Source organism: Ixodes scapularis, unplaced genomic scaffold (assembly GCF_016920785.2).
Source record: "Ixodes scapularis isolate PalLabHiFi unplaced genomic scaffold, ASM1692078v2 PGA_scaffold8__174_contigs__length_109621045, whole genome shotgun sequence".
Taxonomy (NCBI): Eukaryota; Metazoa; Arthropoda; class Arachnida; order Ixodida; family Ixodidae; genus Ixodes; species Ixodes scapularis.
The window spans coordinates 43,196,806-43,212,967 of record NW_024609883.1 but is presented as its reverse complement, the minus strand read 5'-3'; the positions used below and the strand labels follow the sequence as shown (position 1 = coordinate 43,212,967).

Sequence of the window (16,162 nt, the reverse complement as noted above, 5' to 3'; positions counted from 1 at the left end):
ATGCTTCAAGTTCTTCAGCATTTCATTTGACAAGCACGACACAGCTCGCCGAAGGGTTTTAATGTGTGTGTGTGTGTGCGCGCGCGCCTCAATATTTTTACTTATCTCGCCATGTGCAAGCTATTCAATTATTGTGATAGCCACGATTCAAGTTTTAGCATATGTGCCTTAATAATTTTATGCATCTCGCCGCTGAATTTTGTGTAATCTAGTCATGCACTTTGTAATATATATAGCTGGGATTCCGCTTCTAGTATCCGTGCTTTAATATTTTTATTTATCTTACTGTTGACTTTTGTGCAAGCTTGTAATTCACTTTCCGATAGCTGGAATCCAACTCCTAGCATATGCATGCCTTTATACTTTTATGTACCTCGCCGTTGACTTTAGTGCGAGATAGTCACTCATTTTGTGATACGAGATTCAGCCTTTATTCTTGGAATATTTTGTATACGTCCGTTGATTTGCGTGCAAGCTAGTCGTTTACATTCCGATAGTTGAAATTCAACTTTTAGAGTCTGTGCCTTGGTAGTTTTATGTATCTCACTGTTGCCTTTTGTGGAAGCTAGTCATTCACTTTATCATAGCTTGGATTCACCTTCCAGTATCCGTGCCTTTATATTTTTATATATTGCCGTTGACTTTTGTGCAAGCTAGTCATTCACTGTGCGATGGCTGAGATTCAGCTTCTAGTATACGTGCCTTGACGTTTTCATGTACCTCGTCTTTAGCACACACCTGTTGCCGTTTGCCATCATTTCGCGGTGCAATCTCTTTGTTATCAAAAGCAAAAGGTAGTGCTGGCCTGGAGATGGAGCTTGTAGAAGACTGCATAGACAGGCTGCTTCACACAGTTGCTCTTCGCTGTGCTACAGTGAGATCACTTGAGACGGCGTGAATTAGATTGTAACAGGATTACTGCAATCCTCTTTGAATTATGACTCAGGCCCTCACAAGCGGTCTGAGCACAGCGAAGCAACTCTGTGAAAAGTAGCCTTAATAACCTGTCTTTCAGTCCTTGTGGATTGGTGTGTTGTAAAATAAAAATATGCATTGCCTGTGACTTAATTTTAGCTTTAGTTTTTTACAGTCACTGGCAGCAGAACTTGAAGGCCAATGTGGCGGTTATTTGCAGTAATAAAAAAATGCTTTCAAGAGCCAAAATTGTTCCATGTCATCGCTTGATAAATGAAACGAGATTATTTTAGTTGGGGAAACGGCAATCCATAAAGGGTTCACTGCTGTGAAGAGATAATGCCCTGCCTCTAATAAGCCAAGTAAGCTTACAAAGTCTTTGTAATGAGCCGAGTAAGCTGACAATGTCTGGTAAAAACAAAGTACACACAAGGCATCACAAGAAATTTTAAAAACCATAAAGCTCTGAAAAGTTGTAGGTGTCAGCGGATAGTTTGGGTTTTCACTCGTTCTGCTAAGATTTTTTTAAGCAGAATATTCAGATTTCGTTATGCCGAGGAGAGGGTGAAGGCTCCCAGCCGCGCCTTTGCAGCAATAGGGATCAAATGTTAGTAGATCGTTTTTGCGCAACTATTAAGACACGCTGCGCACGCCAAGGACGGGTATCGTTAAAAAGGGAAACATTATTTTTATTATTATCTAGACCACAGAAATCTCCGCTTAACATGAACTAAACGCAAACTTTACAACTGGAGGATCCTTACGTTCGATCGCGCATCGGCTGCGTGAACGCTCGTGCAGCGGGAGCCCGAGTCAAAGCTGCCCGCTCTTGTCTGTAGCCTCTGTGGTAGGTCTGTGTTAAAGGGGCCCTGCAATGACTTTTACTAATTTTTAATTTGCACCGAACCTGAGCGCACTGAGTGTAGTAACTTAGTGAAACTTTTATAATCTCGAAATTCCCTTTACTTTAAAAGTTATAGACCGTTTTATCGTGGGTAGCGCCATTTTGAGAGTGAGAGAGAAAAGGGGAAAGGGCTACCGGCGCTTTCCCCCTTTCTGATTGTGTAGAAAGAGTGAAAGTCCCGGATGAGAGGCTTGGCCGGTGTTGGGCGTCTGCAGTGCCCCAACTTCGTTCGCGCTTTCTTCTACGTTTCAAACTCCCAAACTTAATTAGAGCCGTGGTCTTCGATGGCGACAGTCCCCCGGTCATCGGGACACCATTGCTGGGTGATAGGGTGCACGAATAACAACAGAAAGCGTCGAATACTGTCCGAGGACCTACGTAGCTTGCATGGAATCCGGCAAGGCAAGTACGGCTGGAATGTTTTTAAGCTCCATTGCTTTCCGCATGACTGGAAATGATAAACCATTTATACATTTTTGCTTGCACTGGGCCTATTTCAACGTAGCCGCTTTTATTTGTAATCAACAAGCGATACACGATACGGGAACCTCAATTAACTTTGTAAACGCCCGAAGCTGCTACATATCGTCTTGCTGTGCTGTTTTTATCTTCGTGTCCCTGTTATATCTCCTTGTGAATGAACGACGAAGACGCTCTAGACATACTTTTATCGAACCGCAGAAAGCCTCGAAGCAGCCACGAATTATTTTACTATTTGATGCAATATTTTGAGTTCTCACCACCAATTTCTATCGCTGGCACGTTCGCTGCCGCTGTTCCCCCCGTCGCCACATTGGCGGATGCCATGACTCAAACAAAGAAACGTGCACACTGGGCTCGAAAACGCAGATCGCAACACACGAGACGTTCCTGCAGCGACTATCAAGCGCTTCAAAGCGCCTTAGTGAACGGAAACAACCCACCAGCGGCACTTCAAGGAGCGCTTTTGCCGGCTCTCTGGTATCGCGCAGGAGATCGCGATTAAAAAACAAACAAACAATAGAACTGCGTTTTCAACAATTTCCAGCCTCACCCGGCGGGGGAAATGAGCCTTCAAGTGCTGTAGATGATAAAATCGAGTCAGTCAGCACTGCAAATTATCACTATTAACATAAATCAATTACGGAATTTTACAAGCTGAAACAGCAGTTATTATGAGAAAACTCGCACGCAGATTGCGAGCGTACCCCATGTTCATGGGCGGTACAGCGTTCGGTACGCGCTCCATTCACGAAACGTTCCGAGCGAAGTCGAGAGGATGGCGTTGAGGAAACGCCTTTTCGGTTTACGGACGCAATTCACTGCCGTCGGAGACAGGGGTCTAGGGGAAAGCGATGGAGCTCAAAAACATTGCAGCCGCTCTCGCCTTGCCGGGTTCCTTGCAAGCTACAAATGTCCTCGACAGTATTCTATGCTTTCTGTTTTTATTCCTGCACCCTATGACCCAGCAATGGTGTCCCGATGACCGGGGGACTGTCGCCATCGAAGCCTCTGGCTCTAATTAAGTTTGTGAGTTTAAAACAGGAAAGAAAGCGCGAACGAAGTTGGGGCACAGCAGACGCCCAACACCGGCCAAGCCTCTCATCCGGGACTTTCACTCTTTCTACACAATCAGAAAGGGGGAAAGCGCCGGTAGCCCTTTCCCCTTTTCTCTCTCGCCCTCTTTCAGTAAAACGGTCTATAGGCAAATTAAAATTACAAAAAGAAGCAAAAAATAACCTCCCTCGTGACGTCTTTGGTTGCTTGAGAGTGGCCGTGAACTAGAAGAGAAGCAGTGAGCTCATCGAGCGCTCACGGCTGCCGCACTCCATGTCGACGGCGCGAGAGGGCGCCATTAAAGCGTGTTCTGGATAAACTGTGCGCAGCGGGCAGCCAGAGCAGCTGTCATTGTATTTACTGCACGATTAAATACTACTTCAGCATGCCACTTCATTGGCCACAAACAACAGCAAACACGGGGTAAAGATCAGTTCAGAATGGGAGCTACTTTGCGCTGCCATACCGCGAAACGGCCAAACCGCCAGACAAAGCTTTTCGCCGAAGGCCTTCGGAACGCTCGGAGCCGGTCGGATCCTCCTGCCCCAACGACCGCAGCGCCGCCGCATACATCCGGGACCTTTCCGTGACGGCGCCTGATCCCACTACTCCTTTCTAGTATGCGCCGCCTTTTCAACCGCTTGGTGGCAGGCATGTCGAGGGGTCATTTCTTGTTTCCCTAAAACTGCATTCGTTTCTTTTTTGATCTAAAATACTGAACAAAAACTACTTATATAAATAATTGAAACGGTTTGTGCCACATATATTTGGTATTTCGACTAAAAAGAAGCTTTTAGCGGCTATGACCAGTAGTAAGCCCAGGACCAAAGACGTCACATTTTGCGTGCTTTCGGTACCGCGGGCGAGAGAGAAAAAAGAGGGAGAGGAGGGAGGAGAAGTCGCTACCTTTCTTATACAGGGGCCTTAACCCACTTGGCTCGAAGTTCGTAGTGACGCCACTCACCAAGCACCTACTAAAGTAGGTGCCCCCTGCGTGCGAGTATGGTGGCCCACGTGGCTGGGGTCCGTGGTGACGCTACTCACCAAGCACCTAGCACACAAGGTGCAGGCGCCCCCTGCGGGGCTCGGGGTCCGTGGAGACGCCACTCTCCAAACACCTGCTTTCACAAGTGAACCCTGCAGGGCCCACCAAGGGAAACCTAGGTAATCAATACTTCGACACAGCAGTCATTGATTTAAAGAGGAATTTGTGTAGTAGCATATGCTCTAGACAAGAACAGGAATGTTGATGACCTTTCGGCGGTTCTTACGTTTCAGTTTAGAAAGCGCCACATCTCCAGCGTTCTAGGGACGGCACCACTCGACATCATGCGACCACGGTGACTGTCGCAGGGACCAAAAATAGTATTCCCACGCCCGTTGCTTTCAGGAGCGAGTGCTTCAGCTCACTCCCGCCGCGCAAAAACGTGGTTTCGTTTCACAGCCTGACGGCATGGCTGGTACCCGGCACGCTAGTGTCGGAGCGTCCGCACACGCTTGCATCTATCGTTGCAAAAATTTTAAAAAAAGACTCAAAACGAGACTTCTGAAACGACAAAAGCGCGAAACGAGACACGGTGGGAAAAACCATGCAAGACAGGATGGACGATTGATGTAGGGGACTTTATGTTGAGCGGCCTTGCGCCATCTAACTCATGCATGCTCAATTACGGTGCTCAGTTTAGTTTTGGCCTTGAAAGGCGACCGAAATTGGCCCTTTTGGCACAGGCTTGGCGCAGATTACCCATATTTTGACCAAATGTAGCAGGATGTATCAGGGTTAGCCCCTTGGTGCAGCAATCACATCACTGGAGTTTGCACCCTCTTGCTGCAGAACTCTTAATGCAAGCAGCCATAGGCCTTTTTAGTTTATTTAGACACTCCACCTTTCGTAGCGGGACACCATTTCTACAAAAGCTGCGAGCTACGGCTGCTTTCTTTCTCGGGCATTTCCAAGTCCGAAACTGAGGCATGCTTTTGTCCCAAAGCACGAGACCTCACTTGCAGCCTTAGTGGCTAGAAGTAGAACAAAGCACTGACAGTTTAAAGAAGCACTCCACTTGATTTCTTTTACTGAGAAAATAGTTTTTTTTAGTGAAAAAGGTCCTTGGCTCGTGTTTAAACTCTTTGTGTGTCTCCACTACCGCACTCTACCCTAACCTCCAGAATTCAGAACAGTAGCTCCCACGAGAGTGGGAGCTGCTGTTCTGAATTCGAACGGAGCTGCTGTTCTGACACGAACAACAGTGCAACTCTCACGACGGGGTTGTTGCAGCACGAAAAATACCTTAGTTAAGACTCTGAAAAGAAGCAGTTATCTCACCTGATGACAATTCGTGGCTTGATTCCTCGTCATCGCTTGATTCCTAGCAAAAGAACAGAATGCATTCAATCCTCCACTCAATATTTTGTTCAATTCAATCGAGCCTGGCATTCACAATAGGCTCTATATGCGGATTTATTTTTTTATGGTGTTATAAGGAGTGACTCTCAGCGTTTCTGCTTGATTAACGTCAAGTGCTGACTTGGCGTCGACGGCCATTGAGACCCCATTAGCTGTAACGTGGCGGCAAGTACTTAAAGATATTATCGGCCCAGTTTAGGGTTTTTGCAACATCTATGTGACACTGCTTGAAAAGAGGATGAATATTTGCTAAGGGAAAGAAAAAAAGAAATGCACAAATATATTCATATGACAGCGATCCATTTGAGGTCACCAGTATGCGTGGAAAAAAAAGAAAACACTGCTATAAGTACTTTTTTGACAGTTCATCCAAGCAGGAAACTCAACACATTGCCAATCAAAAAGTTTTTGAGGAAGCAAAATTAAACATGAGATAAAGGCCTTCCTAAGACATTTCCCAACTAAAAAAATGTTTTTTTGGAAAACATGGGCGATGTGCGGAGCGGCAAGAATGGGACACAACTGAACTCGCGTGACCTTTGGACGTGACGTACCACGTGACCCTATGAGACTTATTGCCATGTGACCAGTGTTGCCAGAATGGGCTATATATAGCCAAATTGGGCTAAATTGTTTTCTAGTTTGCATCAAAATTTCGTTGTTGGCTATGTGGTTATTTGGGGCTATTTCTAAAGATTCTGTGAACTTGTGTCGAAACCTCAGGTTCGACGTCGAACTTTGAGGTTCGACTAGTAGTTAATTTTCAAACTTCTTATTGGCTTCAAAGAAAATTGTTTCGCTTTTGTCCAGTCGAGAGAAGAGTTTCAAACTTCAACAAACTTCGGGGTTTTCACAACGCGCAGAGAAGCAATGCTTGCAGAGTTTCAGCGGTTTCCCCACAGCGCAGTTGAGCAACTCAAACAGATTGCACTATTACCACGGATCCGGTAGCGCGTTTTTTACCCGAACCTAGACTGAATTCTCCAAACGCCGCTTTGGTGCCCATTATGAGAATCCTTAGGCACCCAAGTTCCTAAGAATAAGAAGTCCACAGCTTCACCGCAAAAACAATTCACTACCTTCCAGTCGTCGCCCACCACAAGAAAGGACAGTAAAGGTACGTTCACACTCTTGCAACCATGTACGACCTAGAGAGACCAGTCCGGTTTTTAAGCCTCTTGCGATCTCTTAGGACCAGCTCCGCTGCACCACATCCGATCCTAAGAAGTCGCAAGAGGCTTAAACACCGATCTGGTCTCTCTCAGTCGTACTCGGTTGCTCGAGTGTGAACGGACCTTAAGGCCCGTTCACACTCTTGCGACCGAGTTAGACCAAGAGAGACCAGACTGGTTTTAAGCCTCTTGCGACTTCTTAGGACAAGCTCCGCTGCATCACATCCGGTCCTAAGTCGCAAAAGGCTTAAAAACCGGTCTGGTCTCTCGGTCGAAGTCGGTCGCAAGAGTGTGAACGGGCCTTTAAGCCGGAATGGGGGACACTCATATTCTACACAAAGAAAAGAGACGGGTGGGATATATTGGCAACGACCTTAGATATGGGGTTCTGGTTTGAAACTGTCTTTAAAGCTGTCTTTGTGCGCTTTGTATTTCTGAAGACCTACGAAGGAAGGGTCATTGCTGCACAGATTTTCATCCTTCCGAAACATGTTTTTGAAAAATTTACAAGTGACAGAATGTACACGAAATGTGGCGCATATGAGGGTTGAAAAAGCAAATGCAACGTGTTTTGGATGTGTATAAAAATTGTGAATAAAACGCTTAAAAATAATTGTTTTTAGTCTTCGCTATTTTGGCTAAATTTCTTTTACGGCTTTGGCTATATTTGGGCTATACTTCTCAGTCGTTTGGCGTTTTTTTTTTTTTTTGTTCGGCCATCTGACAACCCTGCATGTGACTCCCCCACAAATGGTACAAATGTAAACATTGGACATCTGTGGACCAGTGTCCCGTTCGAAGCACGAATCCAGTATCTCAAAACTTAAAAATGACGACGCCACCGGATTCGGGACAAAGCATTCACAAATCCGCCATTCACTAGGTGAGAGAAATAATGAAATATAGCAAGAAAAAATTAGGATGACGTTCAAGCGAAGGCAGAGTTCGACTGTCCCGTAAGGCAGCCACACACAACCTCCCGCATTTTATCTTGTCAAATAGAAGAAATACCATCAACACATGTAACACAAAGTGGCAGCGGACTCTTTAGAAACGCTATAGTGATGAAAAAATTCATTTTAATATTTATGAATTAAGTTACGCAAGGTACAACCGATGAATAGCTTCGTAAGATACCGAGCTGCGAGCGCTCGAGAAGCAACTACGGCAGCGTTCCCAGTTTCAGGAAACAAATAACGAACTGCAAGATAATCGCCCGAATTTAATAACGTATAAACGGACGTCGCAACACGACGTTTCACTCGTCGAAATAAACGACAAAACGTCCAAACATACCGACGTGTAGCCCGAATTTAGGGCTAGCTGACTGAACGCGAACACCATTGTTGCAAAACCGCTTCGAGGGGGGGGGAACGACGGGAAAAAAGAAGTTAGCTCACCTCGGAGTTCTGGGCTTCGACGATGGTATTCCTACCTGCATGCCTCGGCGGAACCGTGGTCGAACGCTCCGCCGCCAACGAACTGTTCCTCGTATTCACCATGTTGACGGAGTTTTTATCTCGGTGAACGAGACATAGCGAGTGACTACGGACGCGCTAGGCCTAACGTTGTGTGAAACCGCCACAAAGCGGGTCCGGTGGTGGGGTTCGCTCCTCGATGCTTGCGTCGGGTCGTGGGGGTCCGGGTTAGATTGGATAACGTTACGGGCTGGACGGAACGTCGAGGAAAGGCACAATTTTGTTGAAAATCCGAGGAGCTGGCGTCCACACCAACCGTCCACTCACCGACTACACTGCCCCCCCTGATGGAACGGGCAAGCAAATCGACTAGCGGAAAGCGCAGCCCGACTTGCGGAGTTTGCCACACACGTCCACCAACGTTGAAAATTGGCGCGTTTCGGTGCCATCAGCTGATCGTATTCGTTAACTGTTTTTGTTTGTTTTTTTTTCTTTTTGGGTTCTTGCTAAATTGCGTTGCGAGTAGGTCTGTCGGAGACAGTGCGGGTTCGGTATACGTATAAAAGAAAAACCAGAAACAGAAAGAGAAGAACATCTGGGTTGAAGTTGGCCTTTCGTGGTCGGTCAGCTGATTCCCGCCAAAAAAAGTGCAGTGGTAAATAAACAAGAGAAAGCATCCAGGCCAGCTGGTTGGAAAATATCGTTGTTTGCTAGTTTAGTTCTACTTTTCTCACAGTTTAGATTACGAAACGTATTCACACGGTGTGATTAAATAGGAGGAAAAAGGAATTCAAGGCTTTTATTATAATTATCCTCTTTTTTTTTTTCTGTTTGATTACTACCGCCGTACTTGGCCGTACCGTGGTCCTGCCTAGTTCTATTTCATAAATTATGTCCCTACTTTTGTTGGAGTCGGGTAATTTGATGCCGACTCAGCTAACAATTTTAGAACTCTGATGACTACAGATTGAACAACGCAACGCGCGCGGTATTCCAGCTATAAATCCTATTATGAAATCATTCCTCGATTGAGGAACTGCCGCACAATAAATAAAATTTTCTACACGCAAAAATAAAGCAAAATAGAGAAAAAAAATCCGACAAAATTGTTATTTTACAATTCAAACAAAAATACTGTTTTGTGTGTGTGTGTGTGTGTGTGTTTTTGTTTGTTTGTTTGTTTTTTGGGGTGGTAAGGTTGGGCTTGGTCCGCGTACTCTTATGTAAATCGGGTATGTTGAAGCAGTGGCGTCACGAGGGTCAGCGGCACCCAGGGCGGTAGCCCGCCACAAACCCCCCCCCTCCCCCCCCCCCCCCCCCCGCCCGCCCTCGCGTGGCCCGCCGCGTTTCCCCCCTCCCCACTCCCCCCCGCCCGCCGCGACACACTCCTGAGCGCTGCACCCGGGACGGTTCCCCCCCCCCCCCCCCCCCCCCCTTGTGACTAGGGGTGTCGCGAACCGGCCGAGGTTCGAGTTCGACCAGGTTCGACTTTTTCGAACTTTCAGTGGAAAATTCGACGAACCTTGTATTGAGGTTCGACTCGTGTGCGCATGCGCCACAGGCTGACCAGTTGGCTTCGGATTGGATGGTGATGGCTAAGGAATGAATTAAGGGCAGCGCTGATTGGTTATTTCAGTTAATACAAAACAAAAAATTAAGTTATTAACTTCTTCAGTGATTAGAATTGGTTCCTTTTAATTGCAACTGTTTATAAAATAAAAGAAAATATTTTGCATAATTTTTTTTTTCAAACCTAGACATGCTTGTATCAAGGCCTGGCCACAATGTCCACAAAGTCGAACCGGTCGAATCTGGTGAAAAGTTCGAAGGTTCGTCGACCGGTTCGATTCAGTCGAACCCCGAAAGTTCGACCTAAAAATTAGGGGTGTCGCGAACTTTTGTCGAACCGGATTTTTATGTCGAACTTTCGGGGTTCGACTGGGTCGAACCGGTTCGACGAACCTTCGAACTTTTCACCAGATTCGACCGGTTCGACTTTGTGGACAGTGTGGCCAGACCTTGACACAAGCATGTCTAGGTTTGGAGAATTTTTTTTTATGCAGAGGCTTATTTTATTTTATCAACAGTTGCAATTAAAAGAAACCAATTCTAATCCCTGAAGAGGTTAATACCTTAATTTTTTTGCACTGTATTAACTGAAATAACCAATCAGCGCTGCCCTTCATTCATCCCTTAGCCATCATTATCCAATCCGAAGCCAACTGGCCAGCCCGTCGCGCATGCGCACACAAGTCGAACCTCAATACAAGGTTCGTCGAATTTTCCACTAAAAGTTCGAAAAAGTCGAACCTGGTCGAACTCGAACCTCGACCGGTTCGCGACACCCTTATAGCGAGTTCGTTTCACGGCACTCGTGCCCACGCGTGCCCACTCGCGGCGTAAAGCGAGTTCGTTTCGGCAGGCACTCCACGAGTAGTTGCACTCCCCGAGTTCGTTTCAGCGGCGGCCCCCCACGCGTGTGTGCACTCGCTGCACCGAGAAAATCGGGCGTGCGCCAAAATGCAATCCCGTCATGCCTCGCTCCGGCGAGGCTGACGAGGAGCGGGAGCAGACGACGGGGGTTCGTCTTCTACGATGTATCGCGGAACCGAAAAGAAAAAAAAAGTATATTTTCTGATAGAAATCGCGTCCCGCGGGTAACGGCATCAAACGGGAGCTTGAATTGTGAGCGTCTGCTATTTCATGAAGGAAGCAATTGACAACTCGTGCTTTATTTGCAGGTTTTAAGTCGCTCTGTTGCCGTACAGACGCTGAACTTTACCAGTGTGTCAAGAAAAGCTCAGAACAAACGCACCAGCGGCCCCCGATATGTTTATCAACATCCGTGTGCAGGTGAAAAATTTTACATTTGTTGACAAAACTCCCTCAGCATCAGAGAAAGCTAAACATAGTGACTTTACCCGAGGCTTGGGCAACATCATCATGTTTAACATTTACCTATGTCAGCTAACTTGCCCCGTCGTATTTTGTGCGAAAAAGTTCTCGTTCTCGACGCCCTCACCAAGGCTAATATCTGATACACCTGTAATGACGATCGAAATCGAAAGTCCCATGAAAAGTTTTCCTGGATATTCCAACAGCCTAGTTTTAAGCCGTACCCTTTCAGTGGTTCACGCATAATACCATGCTCAAACGGATCAAGCTTCTGCTCGGACAGCATCATCAGTTTTCTTCAGTGTAAACGGTTATAAGAATTGCAAGATCGCAACCAGCTGCTTTGTACACAGCTGGGTGCGGAAATATACGCCGTCTGTAACTATCTCTACGGCAGCCGAGTTGCTTGAAGCCATCGCAACTATAAACTACAGGTTGCAGCGTTCAACGTTTGTAGATAAACGTTGGTAGTGACTGCACTCTCGCATTCCCACCCATCACTCACAACACAAAGGCGCTAGTTTCGGTTTGAGGTCGGTACCTTTTCTACAACATAGATGGCGGCAGCATCAGTCTTCTGCACTCGGTGCATTTGGCGAGTTCGTTTGAGTCCAGTTCTCCGTGCAACACTCTGCGAGTGCGATGCATTCTGGGAGAGAACTCGAACGGTGCCAGTGCGTGTGAAACGAACTCGCTATTACTAAAAATCTTGTTCGACAAAAGTTCGCGACACCCGTACTTGTGACGCCACTGTGTTGAAGTGCAAAGTTTCAACAGAATATTCATTCGTAATAAATTAACTATATTTGTACATCCAATTTCGTCGAAACAAGCCATCAACATGTTTCTTCAGTTTGAATCAGGGGTTTGAAGAAAAGGTTGCTATGTCGCTGGAGTGAGTGGCATAACCTTGCATAACCTCCAGGAATATTTCTTGGGGAGGGGATGCTGATTTTGGGCGTTGGGAGGGAGGAAGTGGTCGGCCGTTTTGTCGACCCTTGAGAATTAAACAAGGGCGGATCATTTATATCGCCAAAAAATACACACTCAGACAGATAAATTCAGGGCAAATCCCCTATAATTCGAAAACGAACTATTAATAATAGAAATAAAGAGAAATACCCCCAAGCGCCTGCACGTAACGATCGTAAACTTTCCTCGAAGACATACTTTGTAGTGGTGGATTTTTCCTTATGCAAATTTAGGCGTAAAAAAAAAAAAAAATTAACAACGATAGAGTCGCACGAAAGCCAAGTGCAAAAGTCTGAGGTCGTGGTCGCTTTACTAAAGTCTTGAGTTTAGGGACCTTACTACAGTTCAAGGCCTAGAGTTTAAAAGCAGCTTACATTAGAGTGTTGTTTGTGGCGCCATCTCCCGAAATGCCAATCAGCAGACGACTGAAGTGTCGTCTGTCAAGCACGTACCTTTTTTTGTGCCGATTGAGAGATGGCGTCACAAGCTCAACTTCAATATAGGGAGGCTCAAGTTAGAGCACTATAGCTCCTTCGGAGCAGAGTAGCGCAATCTAGAACGCCGTCTCTCGGCGACTAGCGGCGAACGCCCGGGGGTTCCAACTGCGGTCAGAAATGCATGGGGAACGTGAGAAAATCGTTGTTTCTTCAGTTTTGTGGGGATGTGCGGAATGGAAATCATTTTTGACATAATAATGAAACATTTTAGAATAATATGCGATAAGTTTTGTGCCATACAAGGACGTAACTTTTTTTAAAAAATTGCCTGAGCGGCATCATGCAGCAGACGACACGGCGACGTCACACCATTCACGTGACCCGCTCCGGCCAACCCGAAAAGCCCATCTCCGCTGCGAGCAAAAATCGTCTGCTTCAAACGCCATTGCCTCGGAAATTGCCTTCTCAAAATTTGCACACGCATCCGATATTATTAAAACTTTGATAAAGTGTTTAGCGCTTTACTAACTTCACGACAGGCTAGTTTTGAAAAATGTGAACTCGCCGTTAGTTTTTTAATCAGCCGTGTTATGTCGATCTCCATGTATTCTCCCATAGGGCGGGCCGCCTCCTGGAACCCTGAGTACCACGTGACTCGCGCCGAGCCGCTCTGTCGGCCATGTTGTCGGCAAAACACGGGGTTCAAAGGATTGCGCTACTCTGCTCCGTAGGAGCTATATAGTGCTCTAGCTCAAGTGAGGGTGGGTGCAACTGCTAGATCGGCGATCACGGGACATGGACGCCATTTAATTGCTAAATTTTGCTGGTAGTCTATGGGGCAAAGGGTCGTTTTCTTTCCTAACTCGGGTCATAAAAGCCCATTAAGGTGCTTGAATATTTTACACAAGGTATAAATGATTAATTTTCCATAGCCACCAGTTTTGTTGCGATAGGTTAAGTATTTTTTTAACGCGAAAAATGGTAAATTCCGCCATCTTGGACGTTGCTGCTTGTCTGGCAACCTTGTTTTCTCCGCGCGACGTTTGCAATTCTCGGAGCGAGAAGGAAGCGAGAGAGGCTGCGCCAAGGCGCTCGTTGCTTGCAATGAGAGGCGAGAGGAGGAAAGGCGCATGGAGCAACAGAGTTGCAACAGAGCGGGCGCCTGCTTTCGTGCAGGCAACACTGGCGCATATCCTTTCTCGAATCCTCTCCCTCAGGCGCCGCCATTAAATTGCAAACGCTCTCCGGGTTTTGAGTTGCGCCCACCCTCACTAGAGCACTAGAGCCTCCCTACTTCAATATCTATCTATTTTAGTATAGTTTTTTTTTTTTAGTAGATAAACTCTAGTCAGTGTGTCACGTGTGTAGGCGTTGGAAAAGATAATTGGGTGGAAATGAGAGCAAAGAGCCAATAGACCTTTTCACCCTCCTCGGCATGGGCGCTGCCACCTTGAAATCACGTGACGCGGCAGCCATTAGGTTGCTTCAACTTGCTGCTCCGCTCTCCCCTCCGCGCCTTGGCGGATGCGTTGTATTCGTGTTTTTCGTCGCGTTTCGCCGCTCTTTCTTGCCTTACCTCGGAAACTGTAGTCTGATACGTCTACTCGACGATTAAGACATCTCAAGGGCTCAGATGCTCTTATGGTAACTGATGTTTGTTTACTAATAGTGGCTGAGCATTCTCAGTAAGAAGCGCATATATTTATATCGCGCGCTTAGTATCGGAACGCGTCAAGAATAGTCAGCGCAAGGAGACTATCTGTATTTCCCGAAAGTATCGTTCTTTGCAGTCATAATATATTGAAAACAGTTTCGTTTGATTATGTGAAAAAGCTCGCGGAGGAGATGAACAACGAACGTTTAACTTGTATTTTATCTGAGGCTAGAGGTAATGGTACGTCAACATCAGGCGATATGTTTGTTCATAAGGTCACACCTACATGTGTAGGAGGATCTCAATCTTTTTTCGCACTTATGAAGTTTAAGAAATTGTATACCGTGCTCGCTTATTGATTATATTTAAATAACGAGTTCAATCCACTTCATTTATTTTAACATAAAGGTTCGGACTTCCCGCGTAAGAAACTGACGCAGGCACTTAACAGTAACGAGTTTTAGAAAAAAAAGTGCACTAAGAAATAACGTCGTTTCTTTCTATTTGCAAATCCAAAACGCAGTTTGGGTTCGACACAAAAGCGATAATGACGACGCTTTTTTTCTTTTTTTTGTAGGTTGTCTTATTTTTTGTTAGTATCTGAAATCCGCAATATTAGACGCCGAAAAAAAAAAAAAAAAAGAGCCGTCTGCAAAACAATCACTTGAGTCCAGGATTGTCGATTGCGAATAGAGGTTTATTTTTGGCGGCTGGCGACGCCGAAATTTATAAAGCGAATTTGTTCAAACAGATAAATATTTGTTCACACAGGTCCGTGAAGTAGTGCCTAGCGCTAGAATTCTGCAAAACTTTCCGAGGTATTTCTCCTCCTACGCCCTTTAATTTTATTTGGCCATATTTTCGGAAGACAAATGCCAGATTTAATTTGACGGGCCTGTCACTTACATCTTGAGTAAGCAAATGTTCATATAACAATAATTTATTTCCTAGAGCCAATATCGGAAGATGCTGCTAATGAGTACTTCAGCAAGGTTGATAATTTAAGAAGTTTCCTACTCGGCCTGTCAAAACATGCTCGAGTACTGAATTAAAAAAAAAGAGTCGGAGTCGATACTACTTGTTTATATTAATTATCTGCGTCACTACACAATACGTTTTTAGTCAGCGAAGTTCACTAAAGTTTGGGTGCCCTCGAAAACCAAACAGTGAGTAGTAAACTCGTGAGTTCATCGGTTCTGACCGATTCAGCACATTGCTAACCAAGCTGTCGATATGCTTCTTTACATTCCCGTGTTAGTCTTTTCATCAGTTTGTTTTTCTGAAAACTGGTGCCATCGAATACGGCCGTAGACGATGGTAATGTTCCCTGTACCTCAGACAGGCGTTTCGTAACCGACCACAATCAGGTACATCAAAGGAGTCGTAAAAAAAAAAAAAATCACGCAATTTAGGCTAAAATACACCTCGTAGTCCTCAAAGTGGCTCAATACTAAAGTTTCATTGGTTGTGTGGTACAAAAAAAAAAAAATGAACGTATCGCAAAATTAAGCCAAAAACAACGTAAAACAGCAACATAGCCACGTTCACGTTGAAACCGAAACCAACCAAATTGAAGCAACCTAATGGATGGATGGATGGATGGATGAATACGGCTGAGCCCTTTGGATCGGGCGGTAGCTTACGCCACCTAGCCATTTTGTTTTACCATTTAAGCTTAGAATATTTAAATGTGAAATCTCCGCAGTGCAAAGAAAGTGAGGCTATGAAACCCCCTTGCCATCAGTGGATAAGAAAATACCTAGTTTTCTCTCGATTTCTGCCACCATTCACTTAATCTTTGCTTGGTAATCTCTACAGTCTTGAAATCCACTCTCCCTTCGCTGTCTCTAAAACC

The 16,162-nt window shown here is 45.6% G+C and overlaps 1 protein-coding gene across 2 annotated transcripts in view; it reads right to left on the bottom strand.

Annotated features, from left to right (window-relative positions):
• LOC8025584 (ATPase family AAA domain-containing protein 2) overlaps nt 1-8,872 on the bottom strand; it is an 86,921-nt gene extending 78,049 nt beyond the window's left edge. For both annotated transcript variants that reach the window (XM_029982025.3, XM_029982027.4), the window contains exons 1-2: nt 8,332-8,872; nt 5,679-5,721 (exon numbers count right to left, since the gene is read on the bottom strand). In XM_029982025.3, the coding sequence (XP_029837885.2) occupies nt 5,679-5,721; nt 8,332-8,433 (145 nt within the window). In that variant the 5' untranslated portion in view covers nt 8,434-8,872. The remainder of the gene's footprint in view (nt 1-5,678; nt 5,722-8,331) is intronic.
• Between the last annotated feature and the right edge of the window lie 7,290 nt (nt 8,873-16,162).